The sequence below is a fragment of the Oncorhynchus mykiss genome, chromosome 6 (genome assembly GCF_057628025.1).
Source record: "Oncorhynchus mykiss isolate SJ-2025 chromosome 6, ASM5762802v1, whole genome shotgun sequence".
In the NCBI taxonomy this organism is placed as follows: domain Eukaryota; kingdom Metazoa; phylum Chordata; class Actinopteri; order Salmoniformes; family Salmonidae; genus Oncorhynchus; species Oncorhynchus mykiss.
Genome location: NC_143027.1, coordinates 7,525,720 through 7,538,857, shown reverse-complemented (window position 1 = coordinate 7,538,857; position 13,138 = coordinate 7,525,720). Strand labels below are relative to the sequence as shown.

Here is a 13,138-nt window from a genome sequence, read left to right as displayed (position 1 = left end):
ATGCACACGCATATTGCATGAACACATGAATTCCTGCACACACACACATGAACACATGAATTCCTGCACACACACATGAACACATTAATTCCTGCACACACACATGAACATGTTAATTCCTCCACACACACACATGAACATGTTAATTCCTCCACACACACACACACATGAACACATGAATTCCTGCACACACACATGAACACATTAATTCCTGCACTCACGCAAACACATTGACATCACACATGTTTTACCTGGTCAAACAGACTCATACCCAGTACAGGAAGTGCTGTGTAGACTAGGTTATACAACGTGATGAACCACTCGTCATACACGGTCTGGCAGAAACACAATCAGATCATCAGAGACAAATAACCTTATACATCTGAAAATACTGAACAGTTGTTTTAAAGGGGTAGTGCAGTCAAAAATGTGATTTTCTGTAAAAAAAAAAAAGATATATAATTGATTTCCACACTACGAGGTCGAAATAACACTCTGAAATGGTATAAATGCTAATAATGTCCTTTTAGTGTAAGAGTTTATTTATTTATTATTTTTCTCCACAATTTTGTGATTTTGATCTTGTCTCATCGCTGCATCGTCCCAACAGGCTCGGGAGAGGAGAAGGTCGATTCATGCGTCCTCCGAAACATGACCCACCAAAATGCACTTCTTAATCTTTTTGGGATAGGGGGCAGCATTTTCACTTTTGGATGAATAGCGTGCCCAGAGTGAACTGCCTCCTACTCTGTCCCCAGATGCTAATATATGCATGTTATTAGTATTGGATAGAAAACACTCTGAAGTTTATAAAATTGTTTGAATGATGTCTGTGAGTATAACAGAACTCATATGGCAGGCGAAAACCTGAGAAAAATCCAACCAGGAAGTGGGACATCTGAGGTTTGTAGTTTTTCAAAGCTTGGCCTACCGAGTACACATTAAGATATGGATGAGGTTGCACTTCCCAGGGCTTCCACTATATGTCAACCGTCTTTTGAAATTTGAATGAGGATTATAAAGGAGGGGCTCATGAGACCTGTTTGAGTCAGTGGTCTGGCATAGTGCCTCGGTCTCATGACACGCGCTCCCGACAGAGTTACCTCTCGTTCCAGTGCCTTTCTGAAGACAAAGGAATACTTTGGTTGGAACCTTATTGATGTTTTATGTTAAAAACATCCTAACGATTGATTCCATACATCGTTTGACATGTTTCTAAAGGACTGTAATGGAACCTTTCGGGTTTTTGTCTGAATGAAATGCTCACGCCTCATGAAGAGGGATTACTGGGCTGAACACGCTAACAACAAGTGGCTATTTGGACATAAATGATGGAACTTTATGGAACAAATTAGTCATTTATTGTCGAACTGGGATTCCTGGGAGTGCCTTCTGACGAAGATCATCAAAGGTAAGTGAATATTTATGGTGTTGTTTCTAACTTTGTTGATTCCAAAATGTCGGATATTCCTCTGGCTGTTTCGGGTTCTGAGCGCCGTTCTCAGATGATGCTTTTTCTGTAAAGTTTTTAAAAAATCTGACACAGCGGTTGCATTAAGGAGATGTCTATCTTTAATTCCGTGAACAACACTAGTATCTTTTGTCAATGTTTATTATGAGTATTTCTGCAAAATCACCAGATGTTTTGGAATCAAAACATTACTGCACGTAACTCGCCAATGTGAACTGAGATTTTTGGATATAAATATGCACATTATAGAACAAAACATACATGTATTGTGCAACATGATGTCCTATGAGTGTCATCTGATGAAGATCATCAAAGGTTAGTGATTCATTTGATCTATATTTCTGCTTTTTGTGACTCCTATCTTTGGCTGGAAAAACGGCTGTGTGTTTTTTCGACTTGGCTATGACCTAACATAATATGTTGTGCTTTCGCTGTAAAGCATTTTTGAAATCGGACACGATGGGTAGATTAACAATATGTTTATCTTTCATTTGCTGTATTGAACTTGTTAATGTGTGAAAGTTACATATTTCTAAAAAATATTTTTGAATTTCGCACGCTGCCTTTTCAGCGGAATGTTGTCGAGCGCTAGAAAGGTTAACACCCACTCGCTTAACCTGGAAGCTAGCCACACCGATGTGTTGGAGGAGACACCGTTCAACTGGCGACCGACATCAGCTTGCAGGCGTCCGGCCCGCCACAAGGAGTCGCTAGATGAGCCAAGAAAAGCCCCCCCTCAGCCAAACCCTCATCCGGATTGGATGACGCTGGTGACTGGGACTCCCAGTCACGGCCGGTAATTACTCAGCCTGGGATCGAACCCCAGGCTTTAGTGACGCCGCAACACTGCGATACACAGTGCCTTTTTTTAATATAACTTTTTTTTGTTGTTGTTCTTGTCTGACAGCATGCCATCACAATCTGATGGGATTATTCTAACCAATGACCAGTCATCTTTTATTTGCATATGTATCCTCCTACTTTGAAGGGGTAAGCGGGGTAGGCTCTGTAGAGTCAAGATGATTCTATCTGCCAATCAGGGCAGTGTATGTAAATAAATAAGCATTTGTATCAACACGCCCACATGACCAGACAGCAGTTCAATGGCAAAAGGAGGCTCAGGGAAATAAATTCTTAAACATATATTTGGAGTTATTTTCATGAAATAAACACGCACAGTGATTTATTAGACATACAACGATGATTTAAAAATGTAATGACTGCACAGGGCTTTAAAGAAATAGAAGTAGAAGTAGAAATAGAAGTCTCCCCCCTCTCTCTCTCCCTCCCCTCTTCTCCCCCCGCTCTCTCTCCCTCCCCTCTTCTCCCCCCTCTCTCTCTCCCTCCCCTCTTCTCCCCCCTCTCTCTCTCCCTCCCCTCTTCTCCCCCCTCTCTCTCTCCCTCCCCTCTCTCTCCCCCCTCTTTTTTTCTGTCGTACCTGTGCTGAGAATCCGCAGAAGAAGGCGTACCAGAAGTGGACGAAGGTAAAGGTGAAGTTCTTGTAGAAGAAGTAGCGCAGGAACTTACACATCCTCAGGTAGGACCAGCGACCGTGGACCAGGAGGAGGCGCTGTCAATTCCATGAAAAAAAAACAAAAAAAAAACAAAAAAAAAACTTTATTTTAAATTGTACAAACAACAACAGACTATTAGACCGATAAACCACTGATAAAAATCAGAAGTTTAAAAATGTGGGTTTTGCATTGTGATTTAAAAAACGTCACTGGTGTGTCAGTGGTCCTCTTACCTCTAGGAAGCAGAACTGAGCAAAGGAGTAGTCTGAGGACAGGACCGCCTGCATCCCCTCCTGACCGCTTATACCTACACCTATATGAGCAGCTGGAGAGAGAGAGGGGAGGAGAGGCTTATACCTACACCTATATGAGCAGCTGGAGAGAGAGAGGGGAGGAGAGGGAAAGAGAGGGGAGGAAAGAGGGGGGAGGGAGAGAGGGGAGGAGAGGCTTATACCTACACCTATATGAGCAGCTGGAGAGAGAGAGAAGGAGAGGCTTATACCTACACCTATATGAGCAGCTGGAGAGAGAGTGGGGAGGAGAGGCTTATACCTACACCTATATGAGCAGCTGGAGAGAGAGAGGAGGAGAGGCTTATACCTACACCTATATGAGCAGCTGGAGAGAGAGTGGGGAGGAGAGGGGAGGAGAGGGGAGGAGAGGCTTATACCTACAACTATATGAGCAGCTGGAGAGAGAGTGGGGAGGAGAGGCTTATACCTACACCTATATGAGCAGCTGGAGAGAGAGTGGGGAGGAGAGGGAAAGAGAGGGGAGGAAAGAGTGGGGAGGGAGAGAGGGGAGGAGAGGGGAGGAGAGGGAAAGAGAGGGGAAGAAAGAGGGGGGAGGGAGAGAGGGGAGGGGGGGTAGAGGATGGAGAGAGGGTTGATTCACTGATGTGAATCAACTTGGGTTGTGCCGTGGCGGAGGTCTTTGTGGGCTATACTCAGCCTTGTCTCAGGATGGTAAGTTGGTGGTTGAAGATATCCCTCTAGTGGTGTGGGGGCTGTGCTTTGGCAAAGTGGGTGGGGTTATATCCTTCCTGTTTGGCCCTGTCCGGGGGTGTCCTCGGATGGGGCCACAGTGTCTCCTGACCCCTCCTGTCTCAGCCTCCAGTATTTATGCTGCAGTAGTTTGTGTCGGGGGGCTAGGGTCAGTTTGTTATATCTGGAGTACCTCTCCTGTCCTATTCGGTGTCCTGTGTGAATCTAAGTGTGCGTAGGACCATGCCCCAGGACTACCTGACATGATGACTCCTTGCTGTCCCCAGTCCACCTGGCCGTGCTGCTGCCCCAGTTTCAACTGTTCTGCCTTATTATTATTCGACCATGCTGGTCATTTATGAACATTTGAACATCTTGGCCATGTTCTGATATAATCTCCACCCGGCACAGCCAGAAGAGGACTGGCCACCCCACATAGCCTGGTTCCTCTCTAGGTTTCTTCCTAGGTTTTGGCCTTTCTAGGGAGTTTTTCCTAGCCACCGTGCTTCTACACCTGCATTGCTTGCTGTTTGGGGTTTTAGGCTGGGTTTCTGTACAGCACTTTGAGATATCAGCTGATGTACGAAGGGCTATATAAATAAATTTGATTTGATTTGATTTGGAGAGAGAAGGTAAGCATATTGTTCAGGGACCATTGGGCTCAGAGGGTTAAGCTCAAGTTCACAACTTTTCTCTCCACAGCATTATCACACAGAGTCTGTGTTTCCCTAACTCTATTTGACTGGTGTAGTTATCTGACCCTAGATCTGCAGTCAAAGGGTGCTCCTATATGGACCCTGGTCAAAAGCAGTGCACTATTTAGGTGATTAGGGTGCCATTTTTGACAGTATATTCTAAGTTACCTTTAATCATGCTGACGTCGTTGGCCCCGTCTCCTATGGCCAGAGTGACGGCCTGTTTGTATTTCTTGACCAGCTCAACCACCTGGGCTTTCTGTAGTGGAGTCACTCTGCAGCAGATCACTGTCTTACACAGACAGGCTGTGCGTAGGAACAGCAGCTCCATGCTACGCTCTAGGGCATAGGCCTGATGGGGGAGGGAGAGAGAGGGTAGAGTAGAATCTAATGGTAACAGATCAAATATGGATGTTCAGATCCCATTAAACGGATCAGAATCAGTTCACATGTCTAAAATGTATCTAATCCTTTTACCATGTGTCTTATCTGTCTAAAATATGGGCACAATCAGATATTTGACACGATAAGGAATCAGGGCTCATGTTAGTGCAAGATTTACAGTAAATGGGACGGTAGTGTCTCACCAGACTGATTTACAGTAAATAGGACGGTAGTGTCTCACCAGACTGATTTACAGTAAATAGGACTGTAGTGTCTCACCAGACTGATTTACAGTAAATAGGACTGTAGTGTCTCACCAGACTGATTTACAGTAAATGGGACGGTAGTGTCTCACCAGACTGATTTACAGTAAATAGGACTGTAGTGTCTCACCAGACTACAGTAAATAGGACTGTATTGTCTCACCAGACTGATTTACAGTAAATAGGACTGTAGTGTCTCACCAGGCTACAGTAAATAGGACTGTGGTGTCTCATCAGACTGATTTACAGTAAATATGACTGTAGTGTCTCACCAGACTGATTTACAGTAAATAGGACTGTAGTGTCTCACCAGACTGATTTACAGTAAATAGGACTGTAGTGTCTCACCAGACTGATTTACAGTAAATAGGACTGTAGTGTCTCACCAGACTACAGTAAATAGGACTGTAGTGTCTCACCAGACTGTGTCCGTTGATGACCAGGCCGTACTCCCCGTTCGCCTCCTCGTCCCTGACCACCTTTGGCTTGTTACCCAGCGTCCTCTCTGGCATGAAGTTGGCCTCCTCCTCTGCACCTGGTTTCATGGTGCTCCATGCATTCCTGGTTCAATACAAAACAAATCCTCTCATCTCATTCTATTCCACCATGTCTATGTTATCAACCTGGGACGGGATGTTATCAACCTGGGATGTGATGTTATCAACCTGGGATTGGATGTTTTCAACCTGGGATGGGATGTTATCAACCTGGGATGTTATCACCCTGGGATGTTATCACCCTGGGATGGGATGTTATCAACCTGGGATGAGATATTATCGCCCTGGGATGAGATGGGATGTTATCAACCTGGGATGGGATGGGATGTTATCAACCTGGGATGGGATGGGATGTTTTCAACCTGGGATGGGATGTTATCAACCTGGGATGAGATGTTATCAACCTGGGATGAGATGTTATCAACCTGGGATGGGATGTTATCAACCTGGGATGGGATGGGATGTTTTCAACCTGGGATGGGATGTTATCAACCTGGGATGAGATGTTATCAACCTGGGATGGGATGTTATCAACCTGGGATGAGATGTTATCAACCTGTGATGGGATGTTTCAACCTGGGATGGGATGAGATGTGATGGTCTATGCTGGTTCTGAAGAACAGCATCAATGACAGGCATTGTTCCAATCCCACTTTTCAACCGGTCAACTAATCAGTCTCCATTTAAAGGCCATTATAAGTTGAATTAGGTGTATTGGTGCTGGGTAGGTACTAAACCCTGGACAAATGGTGTTAGTATTGAGGCAGCAGGGATATGATGTCAAATCCTCTGACCTCAGTTCCTGTCTGACATCGTCTGAGTTGTTGGCCGACACGATGAAGATGTCGTTCATCTCCTCTCGTAGCATGTTGCAGGAGTAGCCAATGTTCTCCGCCGTCTCTGTCAATGACAAAAACACACAATATGATAGTTGGAGACAGACACAGTGATGTGGACATATGGTCCTACACATCAAAGGAGGTTGGTGGCACCCTAATTGGGGAGGACGGGCTCGTGGTAATGGCTGGAGCTGAATGAGTAGAATGGTATCAAATACATGCCACCGGAGGTCTCTTCACAATCCCCAAGTCCAGAACAGACTACGGGAGGGGCACAGTACTACATAGAGCCAGTAGAAGCAGTAGAATCAGTTACAAAAAAAAAAGTACAAATACACCTCAAGGAACAGCGGGATTGGAATGGAGTGAATGTAATGGTGTGAATGGAATGGTGTGAATGTAATGGAGTGAATGGAATGGAGTGAATGGAATGGAGTGATTGGAATGGTGTGAATGGAATGGAGTGAATGGAGTGAATGGAGTGAATGGAATGGAGTGAATGGAATGGAGTGAATGGAGTGAATGGAATGGAGTGAATGGAATGGAGTGAATGGAATGGAGTGAATGGAATGGAGTGATTGGAATGGTGTAAATGGAATGGAGTGAATGGAATGGTGTGAATGGAATGGAGTGAATGGAAGGGAGTGAATGGAAGGGAGTGAATGGAATGGAGTGAATGGAATGGAGTGAATGGAATGGAGTGATTGGAATGGTGTGAATGGAATGGTGTGAATGGAATGGAGTGAATGGAATGGAGTGAATGGAATGGAGTGAATGGAAGGGAATGGAGTGAATGGAATGGAGTGAATGGAATGGAGTGAATGGAATGGAATGGAGTGAATGGAATGGAGTGAATGGAATGGAGTGAATGGAATGGAGTGAATGGAATGGAGTGAATGGAATGGAGTGAATGGAATGGAATGGAGTGAATGGAATGGAGTGAATGGAATGGAATGGAGTGAATGGAATGGAATGGAGTGAATGGAAGGGAGTGAATGGAATGGAGTGAATGGAATGGAGTGATTGGAATGGAGTGAATGGAATGGAGTGAATGGAATGGAGTGAATGGAATGGTGTGATTGGAATGGAGTGAATGGAATGGAGTGATTGGAATGGAGTGATTGGAATGGAGTGATTGGAATGGAGTGATTGGAATGGAGTGAATGGAATGGAGTGAATGGAAGAGAGTGAATGGAATGGTGTGATTGGAATGGAGTGAATGGAATGGAGTGAATGGAGTGGAGTGAATGGAAGGGTGTGAATGGAATGGAGTGATTGGAATGGAGTGAATGGAGTGAATGGAATGGAGTGAATGGAATGGAGTGAATGGAATGGAGTGATTCGAATGGAGTGAATGGAATGGAGTGAATGGAATGGAGTGAATGGAGTGAATGGAATGGATTGAATGGAAGGGAGTGAATGGAATGGAGTGAATGGAAGGGAGTGAATGGAAGGGAGTGAATGGAATGGAGTGAATGGAATGGAGTGAATGGAAGGGAGTGAATGGAATGGAGTGAATGGAGTGAATGGAATGGAGTGATTGGAATGCAGTGAATGGAATGGAGTGAATGGAGTGAATGGAATGGAGTGAATGGAATGGAGTGAATGGAAGGGAGTGAATGGAATGGAGTGAATGGAATGGAGTGAATGGAAGGGAGTGAATGGAAGGGAGTGAATGGAAGGGAGTGAATGGAATGGAGTGAATGGAAAGGAGTGAATGGAATGGAGTGAATGGAGTGATTGGAATGCAGTGAATGGAATGGAGTGAATGGAGTGAATGGAATGGAGTGAATGGAATGGAGTGAATGGAATGGAGTGAATGGAGTGAATGGAATGGAGTGAATGGAATGGAGTGAATGGAGTGATTGGAATGGAGTGAATGGAATGGAGTGAATGGAGTGATTGGAATGGAGTGAATGGAGTGAATGGAAGGGAGTGAATGGAATGGAGTGGAGTGAATGGAAGGGAGTGATTGGAATGCAGTGAATGGAATGGAGTGAATGGAATGGAGTGAATGGAATGGAGTGAATGGAATGGAGTGAATGGAATGGAGTGAATGGAGTGAATGGAATGGAGTGAATGGAATGGAGTGAATGGAATGGAGTGAATGGAGTGAATGGAATGGAGTGAATGAAATGGAGTGAATGGAAGGGAGTGAATGGAAGGGAGTGAATGGAATGGAGTGAATGGAATGGAGTGAATGGAAGGGAGTGAATGGAATGGAGTGAATGGAATGGAGTGAATGGAATGGAGTGAATGGAATGGAGTGAATGATGGAATGGAGTGAATGATGGAATGGAGTGAATGGAATGGAGTGAATGGAATGGAGTGAATGGAGTGAATGGAAGGGAGTGAATGGAATGGAGTGAATGGAGTGAATGGAATGGAGTGAATGGAATGGAGTGAATGGAATGGAGTGAATGGAATGGAGTGATTGGAATGGTGTGAATGGAATGGAGTGAATGGAAGGGAGTGAATGGAATGGAGTGAATGGAATGGAGTGAATGGAATGGAGTGAATGGAATGGAGTGATTGGAATGGTGTGAATGGAATGGTGTGAATGGAATGGAGTGAATGGAATGGAGTGAATGGAATGGAGTGAATGGAATGGAATGGAGTGAATGGAATGGAGTGAATGGAATGGAATGGAGTGAATGGAATGGAGTGAATGGAAGGGAGTGAATGGAATGGAGTGATTGGAATGGTGTGAATGGAATGGAGTGAATGGAATGGAGTGAATGGAATGGAGTGAATGGAATGGAATGGAGTGAATGGAATGGAGTGAATGGAATGGAATGGAGTGAATGGAATGGAATGAAGTGAGTGGAATGGAGTGAATGGAATGGAATGGAGTGAATGGAATGGAATGGAGTGAATGGAAGGGAGTGAATGGAATGGAGAGAATGGAGTGAATGGAATGGAGTGAATGGAATGGAGTGAATGGAATGGAGTGAATGGAATGGAGTGAATGGAATGGTGTGAATGGAATGGAGTGATTGGAATGGAGTGATTGGAATGGAGTGATTGGAATGGAGTGATTGGAATGGAGTGAATGGAATGGAGTGAATGGAAGAGAGTGAATGGAATGGTGTGATTGGAATGGAGTGAATGGAATGGAGTGAATGGAGTGGAGTGAATGGAAGGGTGTGAATGGAATGGAGTGAATGGAATGGAGTGATTGGAATGGAGTGAATGGAGTGAATGGAATGGAGTGAATGGAATGGAGTGAATGGAATGGAGTGATTCGAATGGAGTGAATGGAATGGACTGAATGGAATGGAGTGAATGGAGTGAATGGAATGGATTGAATGGAAGGGAGTGAATGGAATGGAGTGAATGGAAGGGAGTGAATGGAAGGGAGTGAATGGAATGGAGTGAATGGAATGGAGTGAATGGAAGGGAGTGAATGGAATGGAGTGAATGGAGTGAATGGAATGGAGTGATTGGAATGCAGTGAATGGAATGGAGTGAATGGAGTGAATGGAATGGAGTGAATGGAATGGAGTGAATGGAAGGGAGTGAATGGAATGGAGTGAATGGAATGGAGTGAATGGAAGGGAGTGAATGGAAGGGAGTGAATGGAAGGGAGTGAATGGAAGGGAGTGAATGGAATGGAGTGAATGGAAAGGACTGAATGGAATGGAGTGAATGGAGTGAATGGAATGGAGTGAATGGAATGGAGTGAATGGAGTGAATGGAATGGAGTGAATGGAATGGAGTGAATGGAATGGAGTGAATGGAGTGAATGGAATGGAGTGAATGGAATGGAGTGAATGGAGTGATTGGAATGGAGTAAATGGAATGGAGTGAATGGAGTGATTGGAATGGAGTGAATGGAGTGAATGGAAGGGAGTGAATGGAATGGAGTGAATGGAGTGATTGGAATGGAGTGAATGGAGTGAATGGAAGGGAGTGATTGGAATGCAGTGAATGGAATGGAGTGAATGGAGTGAATGGAATGGAGTGAATGGAATGGAGTGAATGGAATGGAGTGAATGGAATGGAGTGAATGGAATGGAGTGAATGGAGTGAATGGAGTGAATGGAATGGAGTGAATGGAAGGGAGTGAATGGAATGGAGTGAATGGAATGGAGTGAATGGAATGGAGTGAATGGAATGGAGTGAATGATGGAATGGAGTGAATGGAATGGAGTGAATGGAATGGAGTGAATGGAGTGAATGGAAGGGAGTGAATGGAATGGAGTGAATGGAGTGAATGGAATGGAGTGAATGGAATGGATTGAATGGAAGGGAGTGAATGGAATGGAGTGAATGGAAGGGAGTGAATGGAAGGGAGTGAATGGAATGGAGTGAATGGAATGGAGTGAATGGAATGGAGTGAATGGAATGGAGTGAATGGAGTGAATGGAGTGAATGGAATGGAGTGAATGGAAGGGAGTGAATGGAATGGAGTGAATGGAATGGAGTGAATGGAATGGAGTGAATGGAATGGAGTGAATGATGGAATGGAGTGAATGGAATGGAGTGAATGGAATGGAGTGAATGGAGTGAATGGAAGGGAGTGAATGGAATGGAGTGAATGGAGTGAATGGAATGGAGTGAATGGAATGGAGTGATTGGAATGGAGTGAATGGAATGGAGTGAATGGAATGGAGTGAATGGAATCAAACATGAAAACATGCGTATGATACCGTTTCATTCACTCCATTTTGACCAATATTATGATTCGTCCTCCCCTCAGCAACCTCCACTGCTTTACATGAATTACATTCCAACCGTCACAATGAGCCCGTCCTCCTGTAGCCCCATCCCACCAGCCTCCTGTAGCCCCATCCCACCAGCCTCCTGTAGCCCCATCCCACCAGCCTCCTGTAGCCCCATCCCACCAGCCTCCTGTAGCCCTATCCCACCAGCCTCCTGTAGCCCCATCCCACCAGCCTCCTGTAGCCCTATCCCACCAACCTCCTGTAGCCCTATCCCACCAACCTCCTGTAGCCCCATCCCACCAGCCTCCTGTAGCCCCATCCCACCAGCCTCCTGTAGCCCCATCCCACCAGCCTCCTGTAGCCCTATCCCACCAACCTCCTGTAGCCCCATCCCACCAACCTCCTGTAGCCCCATCCCACCAACCTCCTGTAGCCCCATCCCACCAACCTCCTGTAGCCCCATCCCACCAGCCTCCTGTAGCCCCATCCCACCAACCTCCTGTAGCCCCATCCCACCAACCTCCTCTGGGTTAGACATAGAGATAGACGTGGCTTAAATACCTTGATGGTTTGGAATAAACAACAACATCGTTGTCCAAAATAAGATAACATTTTTATTTTTATTTTACCAACCCTTTAAATATCCAATGCAGCCATTTGAGCTTAACATCAAATCTGGGTAACAATTAGGTACCTTACTGGTATTATTCTAGGGAGTTTTTCCTAGCCACCGTGCTTCTACACCTGCATTGCTTGCTGTTTGGGGTTTCAGGCTGGGTTTCTGTACAGCACTTTGAGATATCAGCTGATGTACGAAGGGCTATATAAATACATTTGATTTGATTGGATTATTTTCAATTAAAATTGTAAATGAAATAAAAATGAATTTGCTTCTTTGCAAAGAGCAATTTCTCACGCAAGTTATTTTTCTAGAACTCTCTGGGAAAACCTATTATTATTCTGTTATATGTGAGGCAGATAGCTGAGAGTATGTTGCTTGTTGACTAACCCTGTTTGTCTCCGGTGAGCACCCAGATCTTGATGTCAGCTTTGGCGAGCTGCTCGATGGTCTGTGGCACACCATCCTGGAGCTTATCCTCTATGGCTGTAGCTCCCAGCAACTACACACACACACACACACGCACGCACACACGCATGCACGCACACGCGCACGCACGCACGCACGCACACACACACACACACACACACGCACGCGCACGCACGCACACACACACACACACACACACACACACGTAATTACAATCCTTTCTCTATCTGTAAGAGCTAAAACGGCCCCTGGTTCAGTGTTCAGGACATACCATTAGGTCTTTTCATATCTGTAATTTGTTGAAGCTAAACTGACCCTGGTTCAGTGTTCAGGACATACCATTAGGTCTTTTCATATCTTTAACCTGCCAAAGCTAAACTGACCCTGGTTCAGAGGTAATTTACTGTTAAAACATGAAATTAAGCAGGAACTTTTTATTGGGAAGTTTGTTTATAATTTTCACTGGATTTAATTTTCAACCGGGCTACCTTCACTTTAAGACATACTGTATCACCCAGTCTTTGTCTGTAGACGTTCATCTGATCCTGGTTTAAGTGTTTAACTCCTTCCTACCATCAGGTCTTTCTCTATCTCCTCATAGAGCAGGTCTAGTTTGTCCTCCCTGTCCTCCAGGGCTGTGCTGGCCTCATGGTGGCGCTGTTTCCAGCTGCTGAAGTATTTCTCATCCAGGTCCTTATAGGCTAGAGCTAGGGTCCGCAGGCCCTCACCGGCAAACTCCTGTAGGGACAGAACACACACACAATTTATATACAACGT

At 44.9% G+C, this 13,138-nt stretch overlaps 1 protein-coding gene across 1 annotated transcript in view; it reads right to left on the bottom strand.

The window, feature by feature from the left end:
• The window catches only part of LOC110525208 (putative phospholipid-transporting ATPase IM), a 61,769-nt gene that overhangs the window by 5,053 nt on the left and 43,578 nt on the right, over nt 1-13,138 (bottom strand). Inside the window, exons 18-25 of the mRNA XM_090236931.1 lie at nt 12,935-13,099; nt 12,323-12,434; nt 6,602-6,707; nt 5,730-5,871; nt 4,832-5,015; nt 3,219-3,310; nt 2,910-3,041; nt 252-335 (exon numbers count right to left, since the gene is read on the bottom strand). Coding sequence (XP_090093057.1) covers nt 252-335; nt 2,910-3,041; nt 3,219-3,310; nt 4,832-5,015; nt 5,730-5,871; nt 6,602-6,707; nt 12,323-12,434; nt 12,935-13,099 — 1,017 coding nt within the window. The remainder of the gene's footprint in view (nt 1-251; nt 336-2,909; nt 3,042-3,218; nt 3,311-4,831; nt 5,016-5,729; nt 5,872-6,601; nt 6,708-12,322; nt 12,435-12,934; nt 13,100-13,138) is intronic.